The 23724-nt window shown below is 41.1% G+C and overlaps 1 protein-coding gene across 3 annotated transcripts in view; it reads left to right on the top strand.

Annotated features, from left to right (window-relative positions):
* The window catches only part of LOC122550504 (FERM, ARHGEF and pleckstrin domain-containing protein 1-like), a 311630-nt gene that overhangs the window by 270271 nt on the left and 17635 nt on the right, over positions 1-23724 (top strand). For all 3 annotated transcript variants that reach the window (XM_043691326.1, XM_043691327.1, XM_043691328.1), the window contains exons 20-24: positions 1191-1259; positions 2712-2801; positions 7553-7635; positions 11326-11444; positions 19438-19601. In XM_043691326.1, coding sequence (XP_043547261.1) covers positions 1191-1259; positions 2712-2801; positions 7553-7635; positions 11326-11444; positions 19438-19601 — 525 coding nt within the window. The remainder of the gene's footprint in view (positions 1-1190; positions 1260-2711; positions 2802-7552; positions 7636-11325; positions 11445-19437; positions 19602-23724) is intronic.

Genomic DNA, 23724 nt, shown 5'->3' with positions numbered 1-23724 from the left:
TTCAGACAATTAACAATAACAAACACGTGACTCTTAAGTACAGATTTTTGAATTGAAATTCTACTATGGCAAGATTCGAACTGGGTCCCCAAAACATAACCTGAGTGTTTGGATTAATAGTCTAGCAACTGTACCATTAGGCCATCGCGTAATTAGTTAGCTAAGCGTAGATTACATCTTTCATGGATATGTCTTTAGTTTCACTAGTGAGCCCCTCAGCATTCAGTAGGGAAAAGAAAATGACCAGCATGTCACCAGAGAGCAGGGAATACAACAATCAGGAGAGACTGAACAGGCTAAGGCTGCTTCATACTCTGTATGGGAGGAGGCTGAGGAGATAACTTGCTAAACTTCCTTAATGTCATGGAAGTTTTTAACAAAGTGAGATAGAAAGGTGTTTCCACTTGTTACTGAATCCAGAATATGAGGTCAGAAATAAAAGAGAGTCATGAATAAGGCAAGCAACATCTTTAACTTTATGAAATATTTCAAAGGTGCAACATATAATGTTGGGGGGCCATTGAGGAAAGTATTGAAACATTCAAGAGAAGAGGTAACAAAGGAGCTATTTTAGCAACAGCGAAACAAGGATGAGTGGTGTTACAGAGATGGAGCAGATGTTTAGGAATTAAAAATGCTGTGTGTTAAACGTGCTACTTATATGCAAGTTGCTGTAACAAACTGTGACAAAACAAAGACCAAGCAGGAGTAGGGAGAGGTGGTGGTTGTTAATATTTTTGATATATCTCTGAACAATGAAGAGAAGACACAATTTGTCACTTCTATAAGAGTTTTAAAATATCTTTCCAATCACAAAGCATGATCATATGGTTACAGTTTAGCTTCTTGGATATTTTGTGGCTTATTGTTTTAATTTTTCAGACTCCTCACCCAGGCTTGATTTAAACAAATGAAGTGAGTATAGATCTGTTCCCAGGATCTCATAATCGAACAAAGGACAATTGAATACCACCATGGTGAGGTAGAGCTGAGTATAATCAATGTGCACTGACCTGTTTTCAGTTTGCTGTCGCTGAGGGGGGAGTGTGTACGTGAGAACCAGGAGAGATCTAAGGACAGATGAGATTAGGAGCCAACTCTTTCATTCCACATTTGTTCATGCCTTTCTGCTTGCTTTTTTTCTACTATAACTTATTTGATGATATTTATTCTCTCTGTGTTTGATAAAGGAGTTCATTAGACAAGGATGTCTCAGCAAATTATCTGCAAAGGGATTGCAGCAGCGAATGTTCTTCTTGGTAAGTGATTCAGCATTATTTGTGATTACATTATCTGCTGGACTCATTAAAACTGCAATGAAATTATGGACCTTCGGTTTTGTTTAGCAGATCCTTTGATTCTTCACCGTTCTCGCGAATGAGGAAAAGTCAGAGGTGGCAGCTTTTGAATGAGATGTTGAACAAAGGCCCCATCAGCTTTCTGAAGCAGATGTAGAAAATCTCACAGCTACAGTTTCATACAGGAGCAGACTTCTAGCTAATATTTAGCCCTCATCGAATACCATTTCAATTATCTGGTCATTACCACACTTCTGTTTGTAGGAGCTTCCTCTGTTCAGGTTTAATTTTCTGGCTGTAAGGTCCTCTCGGACATCCTGAAAGAAAGTCTTACAGTTATACAGCAGGTTACAGGACACAAGACATCTCAGAGTGTTTTACTGCTAGCAATTTAGTATGTTTTGAAATGTAGTCAAACACAGCAGCTAATTTACAAAGGTGCGTACACACCATCAGCAATTGTAATAATAATCAAATAATCTGTTTTGAGTTCTGCTGATTGAAGCATGACTATCCCAGATCTAACCCTCCGAGTCACATCCATCGTCTTCTTTCCCACCAATCCGCTCCACACTTTCTACCGACCTATCACCATCACCTCCTACCTTCACCCATCTATCTTGCACCTCGTCGCACCCCTCCCATTTATCTCTCAGCTCCCCCCACCGTCCTGAAGAAGGGTCCTACGCGAAACATTGACTCTCCTGCTCCTCAGATGCTGCCTGATCTGGTGTGCTTTTTCTAGCACCACACTTTATCAACTCCGACTCTCCAGCATCTGCAGTCCTCACTTTCTCCTCGGGATGAATATTGCCCAGGACACCAGGGATAACATCGCTGCGAAATAATGTTACAAGTTAGGAGCAAATTACTACAGATGCTGGAATCTACTGAAAACAAAACAATGCTGGAAATCACAGCAGGTCAGGACTCTGATGGCGAGTCATCTAGGCTCAAAATGTTGGTTTGCTCTCTCTCCATGGATGCTGCCTGACCCACTGCAATCTCCAGCATTTTTTGTTTTCAGTAATGTTGTGGGATCTTTTGTGCCCATTTGAGAGGGCAGATGGGGCTTAATGTCACATTTAAAAACCGAAGCACTGGACAGGACAAATTAAACCCTGCTGAATATATTGATATTAAACTTCACACAATAAAAAACAACCTTGCATTTACATAGTGACAGCACTGTCTCAGTACTGCCTTGATGTTTCAGCTCAAGTCCTGATATATGTCTTGAACTTTGTGACTCAGAGCCTCATGCGCTATCCACTGAGCCACTACTGTCACTCTGTGAGCTGCTTTTGATATGAAGTTTAAAATCAATGTGTTGCGGAGAATTGACTTTTCAAATGAAATACTTGCTGTTCATTAAGAAAATGTTCTTTTTTCCTCCTCCCCACAATGCTACAGTTCAATGATATTCTCTTGTACACAAGTAGAGGACTAACTGCATCCAATCAGTTCAAAGTTCATGGACAGATTCCACTGTACGGTATGACTGTAAGTATTGCATTTTATATCAATTGAAGAATAATCTGACGACATTGCATTACAAAGCGACCCTTATATTTAATTCCTGTAATTGTAGCTTATAAGTTCATCCAGCGAATAAGACAACCTGATTTCTCTGCCTCAAGTAGCAGGGTTTTGCATTTACTCATTGTGTAAGTCAACACCTTCCCAAGCCTGTACAGCCACAGCATGCTATGTTTGTGTTAGTAGTCAACCATGACACTTTTCCCCACAAATGCACATTTAATTTGCTAGTATCTTAGAAATGGGTCCAGGTGATAGAGCAGGCAACATGTCATGTTGCACCAATATATGGGAGTTTAAAGCTTGCCTACTCTTTGCAGTAGTAACACACAAGATTTTAGAATGGCCATGGACCATACTTGCAGCATATAAGTTAGTCTCTGATTTTAGAGGGATTGTTTGAGGCTGTAAGTGTCCACTTATACAGGGACATCTACAGTAGCTGAACCAAAGAAATTTCAAAAGCCCTGATTTTCATTGCTGGACCATTGGTGGCTGTATCTTCAGTTGTCTGAGCCCTACATTCAGGAATTTCCACTGGAAACTTCACCATTAAGATGCTCCTTAAATCCTACACCTTTGGCCAAGTTAATATCTCTTAACATAGAATACTGCAAGTCCGGAAATCAGAAATAAAAGCAGAAAACGCTGGAAAAGCTCGGGATCTGTGGAAAGAAATGTAGAGTTAACATTTCAAGTCCGGAGATGCATTATGGTACCAGTGTTCCGAAGAAGAGTCACATTGGAATTGAAATGTTAATTTTGTTTCTATTTCTCTTTCTAATTGGAAAAATGTTATGAAACTTGAAAGGGTTCAAAGACTTACAAGGATGTTGCCAGGGTTGGAGGATTTGAGCTACAGGGAGAGGCTGAATAGGCTGGGGCTGTTTTCCCAGGAGCGTTAGAGGCTGAGGGGTGACCTTTTTGAGATTTATAAAATCATGACAGGCATGGATAGGATAAATAGAAAAAGTCATTTTCCCTGGGGTGAGGGATTCCAGAACTACAGGGCATAGGCTTAGGGTGAGAGGGGAAAAATTTAAAAGGGACCTCGGGGGCAAATATTCACGCAGAGGGTGGTGTGTGTATGAATAGGAAGGGTTTAGAGGAATATGGGCCAAGTGCTGGCAAATGGGACTCGATTAGGGTAGGATATATTGTCGGCATGGTCGGGTTTGACTGAAGGGTCTGTTTTCATGCTGTATATCTCTATCAATCTATCCATCTTCACAAATGCTACCAGACCTTCTGAGTTTCTCCAGCAATCTCTGTCTTTGATTCCAATATCTCCTTATGTGACTCTGTGTCAAATGTTTGATCAAGCTCTCCTGTGAAAAGCCTGGGGATGCTTTATGGCGTCAAAGGTTCTATATAAATAAAAGTTGTTGCATTTAAAAAAAATATTATTTTATGGGATAAGGGTGTCACTAGGACAACATTCTCCTGTAACTTTTGATCCCTTACTAATCAAGATCCTATCCATCTCTGTCTTAAATACACTGAATGATTTGGCCTCCAAAGCCCTCTGCGGCAATGAGTTCTACAGATTCACCACCCTCTGGCTGAAGAAATACTTCCTCATTTCAGTTCTAAAGGATTGTCCCCTTCACTCTGAGGCTGTGCCCTTGGGTCCTACTCTCTCCTACTAGTGGAAACATTTTCTCCACGCCCACTCTGTCCAGACCTCTCATATTCTGTAAGGTTCAATGATATCCCTCCTCATCCTTCTAAACTCCATCAAGTACAGACCCAGAGTCCTCACCCCTCACCCACTCCTCATAAGACAAGCCCTTCATCCCTGAGATCATTCTTGTAAATAGTCTATATCTTATACTTCCTACAAAAGTGCATACTATTGCAATTTCTCACTTTGTATTCTATCTGCCACTCCTTTGCCCACTCTTCGAACCTGTCCAAGTCCTTCTGCAGCCTCCCAGCTTTATCAATATTAATTTGCCCTTCCACCTATCTTGCTGTCATCGGCAAACTTAGAAACAACGCCCTCAGTTGCTTCAACCAGATATTTAATGCATAATGTGAATATTCCTGGCATCAACACTGACCCCTGTAGAACGTCAGTAGTCACCAGTTGCCTCATCCTCCCCTTAGTATGTTTCTTCTTCCTTGGGACTAATGTCTGCTGTACCTCTTAAATTACTTCCAGAAACTCCTGTCATTATTGCTTAACCATCTTCCCTGTTAGGCTCCCCTTCCAACCAACTCTGGCCAGCTCCTCTCTCATGTCGATGTCATTACCTTTCCTCAATTGGAATACCGTTACATCTTCTCCCTCTCAAATCTCAGGGTGAATTCTATCATACTTTGGTCTCTGTCCCCTCAGGGTTCCTTCACCTTAAGCTCCTCAAATCTGCCTCATTACACATTACCAGTGGACTCAACCACAAGCTGCTCCAAAAAATATATCATCTTGTAGATAATCCACAAATTACTTTTCTATGGATTCGCTACCAACCTGATTATCCCATTCCACCTGTACATTGAAGTCCCCACAATTATTGTCATAGTTTCTTTCTTACATGCCTTTTCTGTCTCTTGATTTATTTTCTACCCCACATCCCAACTAGTGCTAGGAGACTTGTACATAACACCATTTAGGATCTTTTAACCTTTGTGGTTCCTCAACTCTACCCATTCAGATTCAGAGCTCTCTGACTCAATATTAATTCTTGCTATCAATTTAATTTTTTTTCTTACTAACAGACAATTGCATAATTCCTTAATTAACTCAAGATAACTATGGTGAAGAGTAGCATCCACTTAACCAGGAGAAAAACTTTAGAAAGACAAGTGAGAACATTCCTGCTTTCAGAATACGCAGATATTCAATAAGAGAAGCAGTCTGCAGCACTTGTGGAAGGATGGTGTGGTGGCTCAGTGGTTAGCACTGCTGCCTCATAGCACCAGGGACCCAAGTTCAATTCCAGCTTTGGGTGACTATTTGTGTGGAGTTTGCATGTTCTCCCTGTGTCTGTGTGGGTTTTCTCTGGATGTTCTGATTTAGACAAGCAGATTAGGTGGATTGGTCATGCTAAATTGTCCATGGATGTGCAGATTAAGTGGATTAGCCATGGGCAAAGCAGGGTTACAGGGACAGGGTGGGGCATCTGAGTGGGATGCTATTTGGAGGGTTGGTATGGGCTTGATGGGCCACATGGTCTGCTCCCATACTGTAGGGATTCTACGATTCTCAATAATCGAAGTTTCTGTCTTGAGAGTTAAGCCCATGTTTCCTCTCCCTCTCTCATAAATAGCTGAAGCTCAGATGATGTACACAGTGTGATGATTTTTAATTTTCAAAGCCTTTTGTTTTGGCATTCCTGAAATGCTACCCTCCCCTCTGGACACCAGCTCAATTGGAATCATTTATGGTCCAGAGATGCACAACAGGATCCCAGAGGATTCCTGTCACAGAGAGAAGTTAGAAGTTATGTTACACTGATACAAAAGCTTGGTTTATGTTAGACCTGAAGCACTGTGCTCTCTCAATCCCATAATCCATATTTTTCTAGCATACAATTAATGTCTTAGCAGAAGGAACAAGGTGTACTTCAACTTCACTGATAATTATATTCTTCCTGTGTACAGGAGATTGGATGCAAAGAGGAGAATCTCTGGATATTTTTCTTGGTTATTGATTCAAAAGTCATTTACATTCTTACACAGCACATGGAACGTATGGCACAAAAACAGATCATTTAGCCCAACTGGTCACTGCTGCTTTTAATGTTCCACACAAGCCTTCTCACAACCCCTCCTCTTCAGTTCCTATCTTTCTATTCCTTTCTCCTTCATGTATTTATCTAGCTTCACCTTAATATACATCTATACTATTCACCTCAATGAGTTCCATGTAGTTATTTTTATTCACTCATGGGATGTGGGTGTGGCTAGCTGGGTCAGCACTTACTGTCCAAACCTTGAGATGTAGTTACATGTTCCAAATTCTCACTATCCTCAGCATAAAAAGAATCTCGTGAATTTCCTGTTGGATTAATTAATGAGTATGCTGTTTCTGCTCTCTGCCTCAAATGGATTGAGTCCTCTAGGCTGACCCATTCCTTTTTGGAAGTCCCATCACAAAACCAGGCAGAAATATTAGCATGTACTGCATTCCTCAGTATAACTGCCTAAGGTAGCGTCTTGCTGGAAACTAAAAGCAGGCAAGCAATTACTTCATCCAAACATGCTGCCCAGCCCTCAGGGTGGGACAGTGGCTCAGTGGTTAACACTGCTGCCTCACAGCGCCAGGGACCCAGGTTAGACTCCAGCCTTGGGTTGGAGTTTTGTATGTTCTCCCCATGGCTTTCAATCGCTGATCATATTTACTGAGTTTAAATTCCCACCAGCTTTCTTGATGGGATTTAAATGCATGTTTTCTCTGGGTGCTCTGGTTTCCTCCCACAGTCTAAAGATGTTCAAGTTAAATTGCCCCAGAGTATCCAGGGATATGCAGGCTAGATGGATTAGCCATGGAAAATGTAGGGTTATGGTGGGGGAGCTGGGTCTGGATGGGATGCTGTTTGGAGAGTCGATGAACCGAATGGCCTCTTTCTGCACTGTAGTGATTCTGTCTGCTCAGTTCCCTTTTTGTTCTGCTTTCCTATTCTCCCGGCTACACTTTTTAATTCTTGTTAGATTTCTTTGCGTTTTGATATGACTTGATTGTAATGTTTTTAACCTTTTTGCCTCTTTAGATTGAGGAAAGCGAGGATGAGTGGTCACTCCCTCACTGTTTCACTCTCAATGGACAACGCCAGTCCATTGTCGTAGCAGCGAGGTACAACTCAAATTCAACTTCTTTAGACTTTTGCCTTATTAAGATGAAGTGGTGTGTGAACCATGTGTGCAAACATGGTTACTGAATCATTGACAAACTGTTGGACAAATAGACTTTGTAACATTTGAACGAATGATAATTCATGTGATGGAAAAAGATTGATTTGCCTATCTAACCCAAACCTTCCCAAACCTGGCAGAGTCATAGAAATATAGATTGGGTACAGCATGAGGCAGCTAACTAGCCTCCCATAACTGTATGGTGTACCCTGTTATTAGACAGCATTTGCTGTTATGCTTTAAACCACTTATAGCATAAGTGTCCCAGAGTCAGATAAACTTGTTTTTCATCAAAGTCTGCTAGGTTTAGATATGCCATTCATTAAATGTAATTCTAGTTGAGGCTGTACATATACATGTATTGTTTGGCCGGTGACCAATCTGATTGATTGTTACCTGAGCAATGTTGTTTCTTAGACTTGTTTTTCATTATGTAATGAGAATGTAAGATCAGACTAGAAAGATTGAAAGCTTCATGGTTGTTGCAGCTGTAAGTTCAACTTCCTGGAACCGATGAGCTGTCACCTTAAGGTGACCCCATTCCAATCCTCTTTATTCATCTGAAAAAATTATCAATGATTCTGTGCAAATGGCAGTTGGAGTCAGAGTGTGTGTGAGGCAGGTTCAAATGAAACAGTAAATCACACTACAGAACAAGCTCAGTTATCCAAACATCAATTATCCGAATTTCAGATTATCCAAGCAAGATCTCAAGGTCCTGTAAAAATGTTATCCGTTATCCAAACAACCGGTTATCCATACAAAATACTTGCCACCTGTCTTGTTCGGATAATCAAGATTGTTTTGTGCAGAGAAAACAGAATCATAGCACATTGGAAGCAGAAGAAGTCTGTTTAGCTCCTTGAATCTCCCTATGGACCATTCAGAGAGATGCTAGCTGATCTGCAGTGTACCATTATGTACCAACATTTGCTCCATACCCCCTAATACCTTCAGGTAACACAAATTTATCGGACTCCATTTAGAATTAACAATGGATCTGCAATTAATTGCCTTTTTCAGAACTGAGTTCCAAACTTCTAACACGATTCTGTCAATAGAAGTGTATGCTAATTTCAATTTGAAAGATTTGCCTCAAATTTTTAGTCTACGCCCTCCTGGACCTCGACTCCCCAATTAATGGAAATAGTTTTTTCTCTATTTACTGTGTTAAATCCACTCAATATTCTGAAAACTTAAATCAAATAGTCCCTTACCTTCTCAATTATGTGGGACACTGCTTTAATTCGAGGAATCACCCCTTGTTAATTTAACCTTTGAATCCTTGTGATCATTCTATTAAATTTATGTAGCAGCTTGCCAGAATTATGTAGGAAGTCTATTTAAAAATTAATTCATAAAAAACTTGGGTGTGATAGTGGCAGTGTATTCAAGACCATGATACACATCACGTTTACGTGCCCCATGAAGTATAACTTCACAGGTATTTATATCAGGATTCCACTTAAATTCTTTTTTTCAGTGAGCGTCTCATTACAACTGTTTTTAATCAACCTGTTCAGATATGTGATCACACACCTTTGGGTAAGGTGGGACTTGAACATGAACCTTCTGGCCTGAGGTTAGGGACACTACTACTGCACCACAAGTCCACAGTGATATCTGGCCAATGGCCGTTCACCAGTATGTTCTTAACCTCAATTGATGCAATTAACAATCTTGACTTGGATCTCACAAAGCTGTAAAAATGCTTGCCAAGCTAAACATCCCACCTATCTCTCTAAGTTTCATAGAATTGTTAAGTGTGGAAACAGGCCATTTGGGGCCACATAGACTCTCCAAAGAGCATCCCACCCAGAATCACCCCCCACCCCACCCCCAGCTCTAACCCTGTAACCCTGCATTTCTCATGGCTAATCTATGTAACCTGCATATCCTTGGACGTTTTGGGCTATTTAGCATGGCCAGGCAATCTTACCTGCGCACCTTGGGAGGAAACCCACGCAGACACAGGGAGAATGTACAAACTCCACACAAACAGTCACCCAAGGGTAGAATTGAACCTGGGACCCTGACACAGGGAGGTAGCAATGCTAACCACTGAGTCACCACGCGGCTCACTTGTTTCCTCACCTCTTTTCCTCAAAGTAGTAACTTCTGCAGAGTTACAGTCCTACAGGTACTAAAGAAATTCCTTTAAATTTTTGTAGGTGGCCATTTACACAGGTGAACCTAGACAACCCTTTTTTGCCCAAAGGGGAAGCCATCCTGCTGAGTGGGATAGTAGCTCAGTGGTTAGCAGTGCTGCCTCACAGTACCAGGGACCCGAGTTCGATTCCAATCTCGGTGACCTTCTGTGTGGAATTTGCACATTATCCCCATGTCTGTGTGGGTTTCCTCCCACAGCCCAAGGGTGTGAAGGTTAGATATATTTCGCTCCCCACCCCTGTCTGCGTTTTGCAGAGACCAATCCTTCCATGCCTCCCTTATTCGGTCCATGCCACACCTGGCACCTTCTCTTGCCACTGCAAGAGGTGTAAAACCTGTGCCCACACTTCCCCCCTCACCTTCATCCAAGGTCTCAAAGGGTCTTTTCACATCTGGCAGAGATTTTCCTGCACATCCATCCACCTTATCGACTGTGTCCATTGTTCTCGATGTGGTCTCCTCTACATTGGGGAGACAGGATGTCAATTCGCAGAGCCTTTCAGGGAACATCTCTGGGACACACGCACCAAACACTCCTACCAGTCTGTGGCTGACCACTTCAACTCCCCTTCCCACTTCCCCAAGGATATGCAACCCTGGGCCTCCTCCACCACCAAAACAAAGTCACCCGCCAATTGGACGAAGAACACCTCATCTTCCACCTTGGAACCCTCCAACCACTTGGCATCAACATCAACTTCACTAGTTTCCAAATCTCCCCTCCCCCCACTTAATCCCAGATCCAACCCTCCAACTCAGCACCACCCTCTTGACCTGTCCTACCTGTCCATCCAGGTTCCCACCTATCCACTCCACCCTCCCCACCAACCTATCACAACTAGCCCCCACCTACATCCAACTATAACCTTCCCAGCTCCCCCTTCCGTCTTTATCTCTCAGCCCCCTTCCCCTCCACATTCCTGATGAGGGGCTTATGCCCGATACATCAATTCTCCTGCTCCTTGGATGCTGCCTGACCTACTGTGCTTTTCCAGTGCCAACTTTTCGTGACTCTGACATTCCAACATCTGCAGTCCTCACTTTCTCCTACATCCAAATTGCCCGTAGTGTCCAGGGATGTGCAGGCTGGGTGGACTAGCCATGGGAAATGCACGATTCAGGGATGGGTTAGGTGGGTTGGGTCTGGGTGAGATGCTGTTTGGCGGGTCAGTGTGGATTCAATGGGCCAAATGGCCTGATTCCACATTGTACGGATTCTATGATCTATGTCAAGCTCCATGATTGCTAATTATAATGATGCTAAGTAGATATACCTTAAATAGTAATGGTTAGTTTCAATATAGCAAAGTTCCAAAATCCTGACTTGAGAAGTTGGACAGGAGGTGTAAACATTTCTTATGTTAGGAAACAATGTTATATTCTAAACTGTGCATGTTTGCAGGGACCAGAGTTGTTGCTTGCTCCCAATTTGAATGAAATCTCATGTTTTTTCTCCCCTCAGTGCCCAGGTAGAGATGGACAAATGGATTGAGGATTTACAGATGGCTGTGGATCTTGCTCAACAATGCAATGGGTCAACCAGTGAACTAATGACTCCCAGTCCTAGTGATGGACCCAACAGTAAGTGAATTCCTCGCAGAATCAGATTCTTAAGCTTGGCTAGTATTCCTTCTTTGATTTACAGAGTTAACTCCTCTGGATCTGCCATCAAATCCATTACCTGCTACAGGAAGTCCCCCAGTCCAACTGGGGCTGGAGTATACCAACCAAGTGCTCAAGTGTGTGCTTGCACTTGGCACTACTTCAGGAGAATGGAAACATTTTAATACGTTCAGCAACACAATCTGATTTTTCACTCTGAACAAGCCCATGCTTTTCATTGAATGTCACTAAAAATCTACAATAACTTAATAGCCCCCGTTATTGAATTTGTGATTTTGGAATCTCAGGGTTTTTTTTAAGAGGCACATAAACCAGTGCAATAATCATAGTGCCTGAAGGCATAAAATAATAAACTAATCTCAGGATGAGAAATAAAACAGGGGGCTATTAAGTGAAAAACTTGGGTATTGCTTTTATTTAAAAATGTTATTTTTAAAAAATGTAATGAGTTACTTTTGTCCTTCAGCTATTGCAGTTAATTAGTTTTGCATCTATAACAACAAAACTGTTGACTGGCTTCTTAGTAGAATAACGAACACTTGAGAAAATGATCCCAAACCCGGATGGGGACACAGAAAATAGGAGCAGGAGTGGACCACTCGCCTGGTCTGCCAACGCATATGATCATGACTGATCATCCAATTCAGTACCTTGTTCCCATTTTCGACCCATAACCTTTGATCTCTTTAAACCGAAGAAATATGTCTTGTCTCCTCCTTGAAAACATTCACTGTTTTGACCTCAACCCCACTCTATGACAGAAAATTCACCAATTACGTGTAGGGGATATTCACAAGTAGGTCTATGGGTGCTGTTACAATCCCACTCATTTTTAGAAAGAAATTTAATTCTCCAGTAATAACTGAGACACATAGACCTTTGGATGTAACAAGTTAACTAAAAGTACACTGATTTCCTGGGACATCTCTAAATACTACACATGGACTCGTTGTCTCCAGCTGTGAGCATATTACACCTGCTTCCCAAATGAACAATCCTGGGCCTCCCTTTAATTTTTGACAGCCACATCATTTGTGCCTGACGTTAGGCAAAATTCTGAACCAATCACATGACTATATTCACTTACCTCATGTTAAAGACACAGTCCAAAAGCATAAAACTCTGATGTAACTGGACATTAGTATCAATGCAAAACTGCAGTTTCTGACTGATTTATCACATTATGTGTCACTTATTCCTTTCTCCCATGCTTCCAAATTGTAATAGAGTAATTAATGCACAGAAGGAGCCCATTCAGCTTTTTGTCCTCATGACAGCTCTGCATAGAGCGATCCAGTGAGTTCCATTCACCCTCTCTGTCCCTGAAGCCCTGTGTTGTTGTTGTAGTATGTCTGTGGAACCAATAACTGATAGCTTGTAGAACAGTCCCTCCCAAGCCTTCTCCACTTCCTTCATTGTTAATATCTACATTGTAAAAGTGTCTAACACTTTACATTTACAAGTACACCCCCTCACACTACCACCAAAGTCTCTGACTTCATTATCCAGGTGGTCTGGAGGTTGCACAACTTTTTTGCAGAATGCATTCTCTTTGGACTTGGAAGATTGTTTGATCTTTAGCCTGAGGACTATCAACCCTGATTCTGATTGTCTATAAATCATTACTCCACTAGAAGATCTTATTTTGCAAGATCTTATTCTGAGGAGGATGTTGTTCCCCATAAACCCAGTGAGTTATTCCATTACCTTATCTGGAGGACTCTTAATAACTGGAATTCAACTCAGGCAGTTGCCCTGTAACTGGCTGGAGGACTATTCATCTAATGGACTTCCATCATGGAAGATGGCTGTCTGGTTTCAATAGGTATTTACCTCTGTGCAGTATCTCAGATTTTCAGATCGGGCAACTTTTTCTTTTTGACCATGTCCTAAATTGTGGACATTAATTTGGCTTTCATGAAGTCCCATGCCGCTCATCTCTATGTTATTCAACTAACTCTTGATTCTCAATCTGCTGTTAACATCTGTGTTGAAACATGTAAGCTCTTTATTTCAACTTGTTGAATAAGTTGGAGGTCTTCATTCACCCTTTGTGAATATCTTCCTGGTAAACCAGGTACCTGAGGATTGCTGTTATTTTCACATTATCTTTGTCAACTCTTCTTTGAAAGCCAAAGGATTGAAATGTTGCTGTTGAACCTGCAATGGTGTATCAGCTCCATACCTGACAATAAAATTAAATCCACTGTATCAATGTGTTCAGTGGGTTGTTTTGCTTTCAGGTCAACTTTGTTTGAATATTTCTCAATGAGATCAAATGGGTTTAATTGATCTTTCTTCTTCTTATAATTTGCTTTTTTTGGCAAATATTTCTGATTTTGTTTTCTGATGAAAGGACAATATTTTGACCAGTCCTCAAAAGTCACAGGCTTTCTTCATTTTGATAGTGTGAAACAGTTCTCTTATGCCAATATAGGTAACCTTTTTAGTTTCCATCACAATTCGAGGAATCCCAATTAAATCCTCTACCAGTTGCTCCTTTTCTGGGTTGGTCAATAATGGTTTGTTTATAAACCAGTTACTCTATTGAAACTTGTCAAATTCTTTCTCTGCCACGAGGGTGTGGAGTTAAAGCAATGGATGAAAGCTCAAAAATGAGGAGCTGTTGATTTTTTTGAAAATACATATGTATTTCTAATGCCCTTTCTCTTGTAGAGTTACTTATAGCATGCTTTTAATCTCTGGAGCTATTCCACGTGGATTGTTGAGTTTCATTTGTGTAGGAGATAACTTCTTCTCTAGCTGTGATTTTAGCCTGATAGGGGAATGACACTCATTTCTGTATCAAGTTTAAAGTTAATGAGATATCCATTGATCCAAACAAATTCAATTAGCTTAGGTCAGTTGAATCATTGATTTCCCCACGGATACTTTAATTATCTTTCTCAGTGGAGGAAATAGTTGCATTAGCCTCTTTGTATAGTAAATATTTGACTTTTTCCAGCTCTGAAACTCCATTCTACTTTGGCACATCTTCGGCAAGGGACCTATAGATTTTTTGACGTAGAATTCTTTTGTGATTTTGTCTTTTGTCAGCTGGGCACTGTTTGTCAGTGCTGACACTGATTTTAGCAACTGCTGATGGTTTACTCTTTGTGAGAGCTTGTGTCTACACAGTGTGTCTTACAAAGTGAAAAGGTTCAGTTGGTCTCCTGTGATATGATTCTCCTTGTCCCCTCAGAATTTGTCTCAGTATCTTCCTGATTTCTGCTTCCAGCACATAATCAATGGCTTTCTCCAAATTCAAATCACTGGACAGTAATAAATCTGACAAAAACTCATCAATAATGCCAACAACAATTCGGTCTCTTATTAATTCTGATTTCAAAGCTCCATTGTCACAATCCTCTGCTAGTCTGTAGAGGTCATTAATGAAGTGATCTACCACTTACACTGGATGCTGAACTCTTCTGGTAATTCTGCCCTGACAAGAATTTTCTTTATTCTCAGTTTAAAGTAATTATTTAAAGTTGTTTGAATCTGTTCAAACGTACGTCTGCCTTCTTTTATATTTTTGTGACTTATAACATCATCTGTTGTCAGTCCTGTTCAATGCAGTAGAGTATTCACTTGTTCAGTTTGAGATTTAGTAGTTAATTCTGAAGCAATTTTATGTTGTAAGAACTACTTCCTCAGTGAAGTTTAAGCCTGTGTTCTCTTTAGCCCATCTCTGACATTATATCTTTGAGGTAGGATTATTTCTTCTGCCATAGAGAGAGTCATAGAGGACGGAAACTGACCTTTGGTCCAACTCATCCATGCTGACCAGATACCTTACATTAATCTAGTCCCACTTATAGAATCATAAAGTCATACACATTGGCCCAACCAGTCCATGCTGAACATAATCCCAAACTAAACTAATCCCACCTGCCTGCTCCTGGCCCATAGCCCTCTAAACAGTTTCTATTTGTGTGCCCATCCAGATGCCTTTTAAATATTGTAATTGTACCAGCCTCGACCACTTCCTCTGGCAGCTCATTCCATATAAGCACCATCATCTATATGAAAAAGTTGCCCCTGAGGTCCCTTTTAAATCTTTCCCTTCTCACCTTAAACCTATACCCTCTAGTTTTGGACTCCGCAATCCTGTGGACAAGACCTTGGCTATTCACCCTATCCATGGCCCTCATGATTTTGTAAACCTCTAGAAGGTCACCCCTCAGCCTTCGACCTTCCAGGGAAAGTAGCCGCAGCCTATTCAGCCCCTCCCTATAGCTCAAACCCTCCAACCATGGCAACATCCTTGTAAATCTTTTCTGAACCCTTTTAAGTTTTGCAACATCTTTCTTATAGCAGGTAGACTAGTTTAAAATGTATTAAATCTATCTTAAATTTGCAGCATTTCATTGCTGTTTGTAAGGTGCTGTTTTTTAAGCTTTTAACATCGAACCATTTCAATGTCTTTTTAACTCTCATATGTTCAAGTCTCTTCAAACTTTTAAGCTCTATTATAACAATGATTCTTTCTAATCTAATCTTTCTAATAAAGCTTCAGGGCTGTTAAATAGCAATACTGTATCCCTGTACTGCTTGCTGGGGGCTTTCCTGCTTTTTGTATAATACAAACAGTGGTTTGCAACCTCTTGCAGTTAAAATGGAGGGCTTGCTACCTTCCACGCCTTAGGTAGTTTTTCTACTACTTCCTTGTTAAAATGATTTCCTGCCTATCTTTTATGGTTTAATACGCAAAGCATGTCTCTGTTCCAATACTTGAAATAAACCTATGTGGTTGTAGGCTTATTATTTAAAATTATTTCCTAATGTTATTGAAATCTTAAAACCATCTAATGTTCTTATTCTGTCAGATGTCTCCCTCTAAATCTTTTCATTTTCCCTTTTATCGATGTAATTCTGCTGTACAGCTTTCCCAGTGCTGCAGATTGACATTATTTATTTACTGATCCTCCCCCTCACCATTATAGCCATGCCCTGTCCTGTGCACTTACTGTGATGGTAACACTTGCTGTCGATGGTAACACTTACTGTCAATTGTAAGTGCTCCTCTTTGTCTATTTTTTTTTCCCCCTATCTAGTTCTTTGAACCATTATTTTCTTTTCTTTTAACTTTTCACCTTATTCATGAAGTTCTGAAATGGTTACTTTCCAGCCAAATCTTGAATCAGGACTAGGCCTACAGACCTTCCTTCTCTAAGGACTTTGTTTGTCTTGCTAGCCCACTATGTCCCCCTTGCACCCGCTTTGAGGTGAACACATCCTTCTGGAGTGCTACTTTTTTTCACTTGCTGTTCCATCCACAATTTCTGCAGACTGCTTCTGTTACTGAGTGCCTGAGTATTCTTAAAGGAGTAATGTTCTCACTCATCTTCCCAAGTCAACTAGATACTTTTCACCATTGATACCTTGAGTTATTTAAGCAATGAGCTTGACTGCTGATCACTATGTGTGGAACCAACCTTTGGCAGTTTGTCGGTAGGATTAAACTCTGCCACCAATCCTCCTTTCTGTAGGAGACCTGCTTGTAGATGAAACACTCACAAATTTTAACAAGAAAAGGCACTTGCCTTAAAAACAACATACAGCTTTTTGTATGATGGTGATCGTGCCTAATGTAACTTCTCCAATTCCTATTACTAACAGGAGGCAGAGATAATCTCTGACCTCTGACCCCATCAAGATCTAGAACTGGACTTCCTCCTCTGCCCAGGACCCTTTGATATCATCAGCTTGTGTGGAGCCTAATGCAGTCTATACCATTAGGCTTTCAGAACAATTACTTGGCACCATACGTTACGAAGGATGTTTTAGCCCTGGAGGGAGTTCAACCCTGGTTTACAAGGATGATATCTGGACTTCAGGGGTTAAGTTAGAGATTAGACAAATTAGGCCTTTATTCTATAGAATTTAGAAGGTTAAGAGCTGACCTAATCGAGGCTTTCAGGATGTTAACAGGGAAGTAGAGGGTAGATAACAATAAATCATTTCCTTTGGCTGAAGATTCTAGAATCAGAGGGCGTAGTCTAAGAATAGGCCATTCAGGAGAGATGTTAGAAAGCACTCCTACATGCAAAGAGAATTGGAGGTTTGGAAGTCTATTCCTCAAACAGTGGTTGATGCCATGTCAGAGCTGAAAATATGTTGCTGGAAAAGCGCAGCAGGTCAGGCAGCATCCAAGGAGCAGGAGAATCGACGTTTCGGGCATGAGCCATTCCTGAAGAAGGGCTCATGCCCCAAAACGTCGATTCTCCTGCTCCTTGGATGCTGCCTGACCTGCTGCGCTTTTCCAGCAACACATTTTCAGCTCTGATCTCCAGCATCCGCAGTCCTCACTTTCTCCTTGATGCCATGTCAATTGTTTAAATGTGAGACTGGCAAATTTTTATTAAGCAATGGTATTAAGGGATATGGTCCAAGGCAGGCGTATGGAGCTAGGTCACATCAGCTTTGATGTTAGTGAATAGGGAAGCAGGCTCAATGGGCTGAATGGCCTAGTCCTGTGCCTATGATCCTACTTAATACAATACCCCTGCAAATTTATTATAGAGCCATAGGATTGGGCTTTATAGTTGTTGCAAAGTGAGGTCCACTCACTCCTGACTCCTGGTCTTTGTAGTTTGGACGGCCAGTTAGTGGAGGGCTCTGTGGCCAATTAGGAATCTACATGGAGCCCGGGCGGAAGAGGGATTAAGACAGGGAGTAGGAAATCAGTCCCAGCCATCACTTTTCTGTTGTGCCCTCGGTCACATTGGAAAGTTTCATTTCATTGTGTTTAGTGTCAGAAACAGGAGGAGACCCACTCACCCGCTCGATCCTATTCCACATTTAATTAGATCCTGACGGATCTGTAGATTAACTCTATCGCCATTTCCCTGAATAACGTCACCTAATTAAGATCTACCCAATCTCACTTTTGAAATTTTTAATTGACTCTGCCTCAATAGCACTTGCAAGGGAGAGGTTGAGATTTCCACTACCCTTTTGATGAGGGAGTGACTCCTGACCACACCCGGATGGCCTACCTTTCAGTTTAAGGTAGTGCCTTGTTTTGGAGAGCCCCCACCAGAGTATTAATAGCCAGATCAGACCTCCTCAAAATATGTTAAGATAGCGTGAACCCTAATGTTTTCTTATTTTAAAGGTAAGTGCCAGGCTTCTTGTTCCGGATAGAATTTGATTGGTCAAACTACCAGGTTTGAAGCAAAACACACTTGCTGCATACATTATAGTTACAATTCAACGAAAGAACGAGAGAATTGGAATAACATAACTCTATTGAAAAACTGTACAGAATAATCCATTATTTATCTCCTAAACAGTAACTTCTAATATAATAACATCCCATAAACACCCTTGGCAAAGGCAAAGTCAATAAAATAGATTGTCTACCATGCAATTCTAGCAGCATGGGAGGAAAATCATGCTGAGACCCCAGCAATAACTGCTGAAAGCTAAAACTAAAAAAATCCTGTTTCTGTGGGAGCTTGACCACAACATTCAGGCTGCTTCTATTGTTCCAACTTTTAAAAACCCAAAAACCTCTCAGTTCTGCATCTCTGTCTTAAAACCTCTCTTCAGAAAAAAAAAGGACAAAATATGCCTCTTAAAGCCATAGTATGATCACAAGAGGAAATCACTTCCTCCGTAATTTAAAATCGACATTCTTAAAACAGAAGAATTACAGTCCTGCTTTGAAGCCTTTCAAGTTGTTTTGTATTTTAATCTGGTAATTTAGGTCCAATCCAAAACAATCTTCAAGATAACCTTGCTCATGCTGTAGCTGACCAAACCAGGTAGGTATGTATACCTTCTTTCTGAATTTTGTGTGTTTTTGTGTTGAATATGTCTGCAAGGCCTCTCATCGCTTTCTTTCGGTGATATAAATGTTCCTGGTTGATTCAGCCTAGGAGTTGAAAAGATTGCTGGATGTTTGTCGATTTTTCTTTAAAGGACTTTTTGATCAATTCTTTAGAATCGCCTGACGAGACGTCTGTAGAGCATGAATCTGAAGATGATCTAAGTGCCTCAAGGACCTCTCTTGAGAGACAATCACCCCATCGTGGCAATACCACAATGCACGTTTGCTGGCACAGAAATACTAGTGTTTCAATGGTGGATTATAGCATTGCTGTGGAGGTACATGCCATCTCAAAATAAAACTGTACATCTGACTCTCTTGCCAGTGTGGCACATACAGATTTCTATATTGATTAATACAATTCAATGAATTCCATGGCCATTAAATAAATCCTGTCTCCAACACTCTGCCTTCAAAGTTCTGATGAGCAATGAGTTTCAGGCTTAAAATTCTGGGTTGGAACTTTGATTTAATAGAAGTGTTCAAAAAAAGGCAGGAGGGTTGGTGACACAGCTTTAAAGTTATTGGCAAAAGAAGCAGAGGAATGCATGAGAAATATCGGCATGCAGTGAGTTACTGTGATCCAACATGTGCTTTCTGAATGGAAGCAGGTTCATGAGGTCATTTCAGAAAGGAATTGGATAAATACCTGGTTAGGAAAGATGCAAGGCCCCAGGGAAAGGACAGGGAGTAGGTCTAAGGTAATAGCTGTTCAAAGGAGCCAGCGCATGCTTGATGATTTGGAGGCCGCTTCCTGTACTGAAATGCATGATTCTCCAAAACTCCTCAGCGCTGTCATCCACCATCACATTCCTGCTGAGGTTAACAGACAAGGAACAGCTTGTAAGAATTTTCCAGCCAAGAATTTTGTGTTATTTTTAAAATAGATGTTTCCTTTTGTTTTGCTTGAATTGGCTTCTGAGGAAACTTGTGTTGACCAGACAACACCCATCGTGTGGCAACAATCAGCTCAAAATACTTGAACAGTGATGATGCACTAGAATGGAAGGATCATTGATAAAGTTTCAAACATTCTAAAAATAAGTCACAGAAACTGAACTGGACCAGTCATAAAAATACTGTGGTTTGAGAATAGGTCAGAGGTTTGGAAAACTGTGGTGAATAACTCACCTCATGACTCCCCATAGCCTGGTCACCTGGAACAAGTCAGGAGTTGCCTGAATAAATGCAGCTCTAACAACACTCCAGAGGCTAAGCACCAGACAGGACACAGCAACCCAGATGATTCAACACCATGAAACCATCCACCACCTTAAACGTTCACTCCCCAATCATCAACACGCAGTGATAGCAATGTGTACCATCTGTACAATGCACTTCAGCAACTCATACCAGCTCCTTTGGCAGCACCTTCCAAATCTGCAACCTCTACTAACTAGAAGGATAACAGCAGTAGATGCATGGGAACAACATTACCTTTGGGGTGGCACGGTCACTCAGTGGTTAGTACTAATGCCTTATAGTGCCAGGGACCTGAGTTCAATTCCTGCTTCAGGTGATTATCTGTGTGGGTTTCCTATGGGTGCTCCAGTTTCCTCCCACAATATGAAGCAGTGCAGGTTAGGTGGATTGGCCGTGCTAAATTTCCCAGAGTGTCCAGGGATGTGCAGACTAGATGGATTAGCCACAGGAGTCACAAGGCTACAGAGAGAAGGTAAGGGCTGTGACTGGGTGGGGTGCTCTTCAGAGAGTCGGTGTGGACTTAATGGGTCCTCTCCAGCAAGCATGTCTTCCTGACTTGGAACTGTATCAGTGTGACTAAGTCAACCTCCTGTAACTCCCGATCTGCACTGTTGGTGTACAGACACCACAAGGACTGCAATGGTTCAGGAAGGCAGCTCACCAGGAAGGCTCATTCTCTGTTCCAATTAGAGGTGGGCAACACATGCTTGCTTTGCAAGTAATACCCACATTCCTGGAATGAGCCAAAAAAAAGCTTTATTATTTGTCAGAATTTTAATAAACCCTACAGTTATTAATCCTAGGGTTGAAATTGTCTGACACAGAACTTAAGGTGATTTTGAAAATTATCAGGAGTAGCTTGGAAGAAAGAAATTAAAACAGCATATGAGTGAAATAAATGTTATGGCATGGCTTGCGAGACATTAAACATTGCAGTTGACCAAAACTCTTCAAGTTTACATAAATGCAAAATGGTACACATACCAGAAATCTGAAATAAAAATAAAAGTTGCTTGAAATGCTCAGTGGGTCAAGTGGAATCTGTGGAAAGAAATATTGTTAACATTTCAGGTTGCGATGACTGTTTGAAAAGTTGTTAACACTGTCAACCTCAAACCACTTTAGTGTGTTGGTGTGGGAATTTTTGTCTAAATATGGTCAATTCCTCCTTCCTTTGATTTTGTTTTCACTCTTGGGTTTGATCTATTAGAGCCCCATTTGGTCTTTCAGTCTAAGAGCGTTGTAGCTCCATTGTGGTGACAGGCCTTTCCTGATCATCTCAGCCTGAAACAGTAACTGCGTTCCACCCACCAGATGCTGCCAGACCTGTTGAAAATTTTCAGCATTTTGTTTCATTGTTTAGGATTTACATATGTGCAGTTAGAGAGGAGGGTATTGAGGGCATTTTGTTTTACCAGTTTGAGTGTGGAGCACTCATGCATCCTCAAGACTTCAGTTTGTTTTTGTCTGAACAAATGTTATTGCCAATTAAACTAGTGTAATATATTTTTTGATTCCAATGTGCTTAGCATTAATAATTGACATCCCAGAGACCAAACAAAGAGTGCAGGTAATAATGAATTTAGCTGGGAGAACCCTCTTGAATAGTTACCTGTCTGAAAAATCTGTGGAATTCAAGATCTGATTGACATAATTTCCCTTCTTTTGGGAAAACATTCTCTTGCTTTCTGGAATCACACTGGTGTACATCCTTTGTGTCACATTTTATTTGTTCTTCCCACACGTTAGCAAAGTTGATCTACCTGCCAAACATCTGAATCTGTTGTACTCTTTAATACCATCTTTCTTTACGGCATCTCCTCCACAGTATTCCACCATTCGTGTTTCTTCTCTTTTCCAGCTAAACCAATATTACTTTAAGAATAATGTGATGACAACTTTAAACAGAGAATATGCTATTTGCAGAATTGGTCATTTTTAAAAGGCTTCTGACCCTATTCCTCACTTAATTATCCCAAATATTGTTCCATTTCTTTCCTATTTATCTGGAGAAAAAAATTCTGACTAAACAGCAGCAACTTGTATTGACATATTTAATGTAAGCACAAGTTCAATTCCCACACCAGCTGAGGTTACCAAGCAGATCCTACCTTCTGATCCTCACCTTTTCCCTGAGGTATAGTGACCCTCATGTTAAACTGTTGTTTCTTTCATGAGAAAGTGGGACTATGGTGACTTGGTCTTTACCTTTTATACAACAGGGCATGACACTGAGTCACACAGTGGATATTAGTTCAGACGATCAAATGTTTGGTTCTAGAAGTAGGTTTGGAGCAGCATCTGAAAGTGGGAGAGTGAGGCAAAGAAGTGGAGAGGTTAAAAGAGGAAATAACCACGTTTAGGGCCTAGGCAAATGAAGGCATGGCCACCAATTTAAAGTTTGGGATGCCCAAGACATCAAAATTGGAGGACTAGAGATATTTCAGAAGTTTCAGGAGGGTTGGAGGAGATTAGAGTTATATGGATGATAGAGTCCTTGATGGGAATTGAAATTGAGGAAAATTTTAAAATCAAGATGATTGCCAAAGTGTAAGGTATAGGGTTAAAATTGTGCAGAATAAGGGAACAGGTGTTGTTTCTGCAAAAGCTTACATTATAAAATTAGGCTGCGCATGCAAATACTAAACAGTAAGAAGCGAAAATAGATAGAATTATCTATGACTAATAGGGCAGAGCCATCGTGGAGCGGGATGTACCAGGCATAGGAAGACAGAAAGAAGCAAAAACAGGTAGAATTATCTCTGACTAATAGGGCAGAGCAATCGTGAAGCAGGATGTACAGGCATAGGAGAAGTGAAAACAGGCCGAATTATCTATGACTAATAGGGCAGAGCGACCGTGTAGCGGATGTACCAGTAACAGGAGAATAGTGTGCCAGTCTCAGGAGGGATGTGGCCAATGGAATTTAGTTTGGCAGGATGATCGCACAAAGTCAGCAAACTATGCCAGGATAGTCACATATAAGGAATGAGCTAAATAAGAGTAAGGGGTGACAGGCTTAGAGTAATGGGAGAAGTAAACAGAGGCGGAGAGAAGTTAGAGCTTGTGATAGGCTATGTGCTCCAGTAAAAGTAACCAATGGGGTGAAAGGGGAGGACCGAGAGATGCAGCTGAATAGCATAAATCAGAATGTAACCCTCAGATCGGGGTGCTTACTCATTAGGCACCCGTTCTTGC

Source organism: Chiloscyllium plagiosum, chromosome 6, assembly GCF_004010195.1.
Source record: "Chiloscyllium plagiosum isolate BGI_BamShark_2017 chromosome 6, ASM401019v2, whole genome shotgun sequence".
NCBI classification, from domain to species: Eukaryota; Metazoa; Chordata; class Chondrichthyes; order Orectolobiformes; family Hemiscylliidae; genus Chiloscyllium; species Chiloscyllium plagiosum.
The sequence above is the reverse complement of the archived record's forward strand: the minus strand, read 5'-3'. Positions and strand labels throughout refer to the sequence as shown.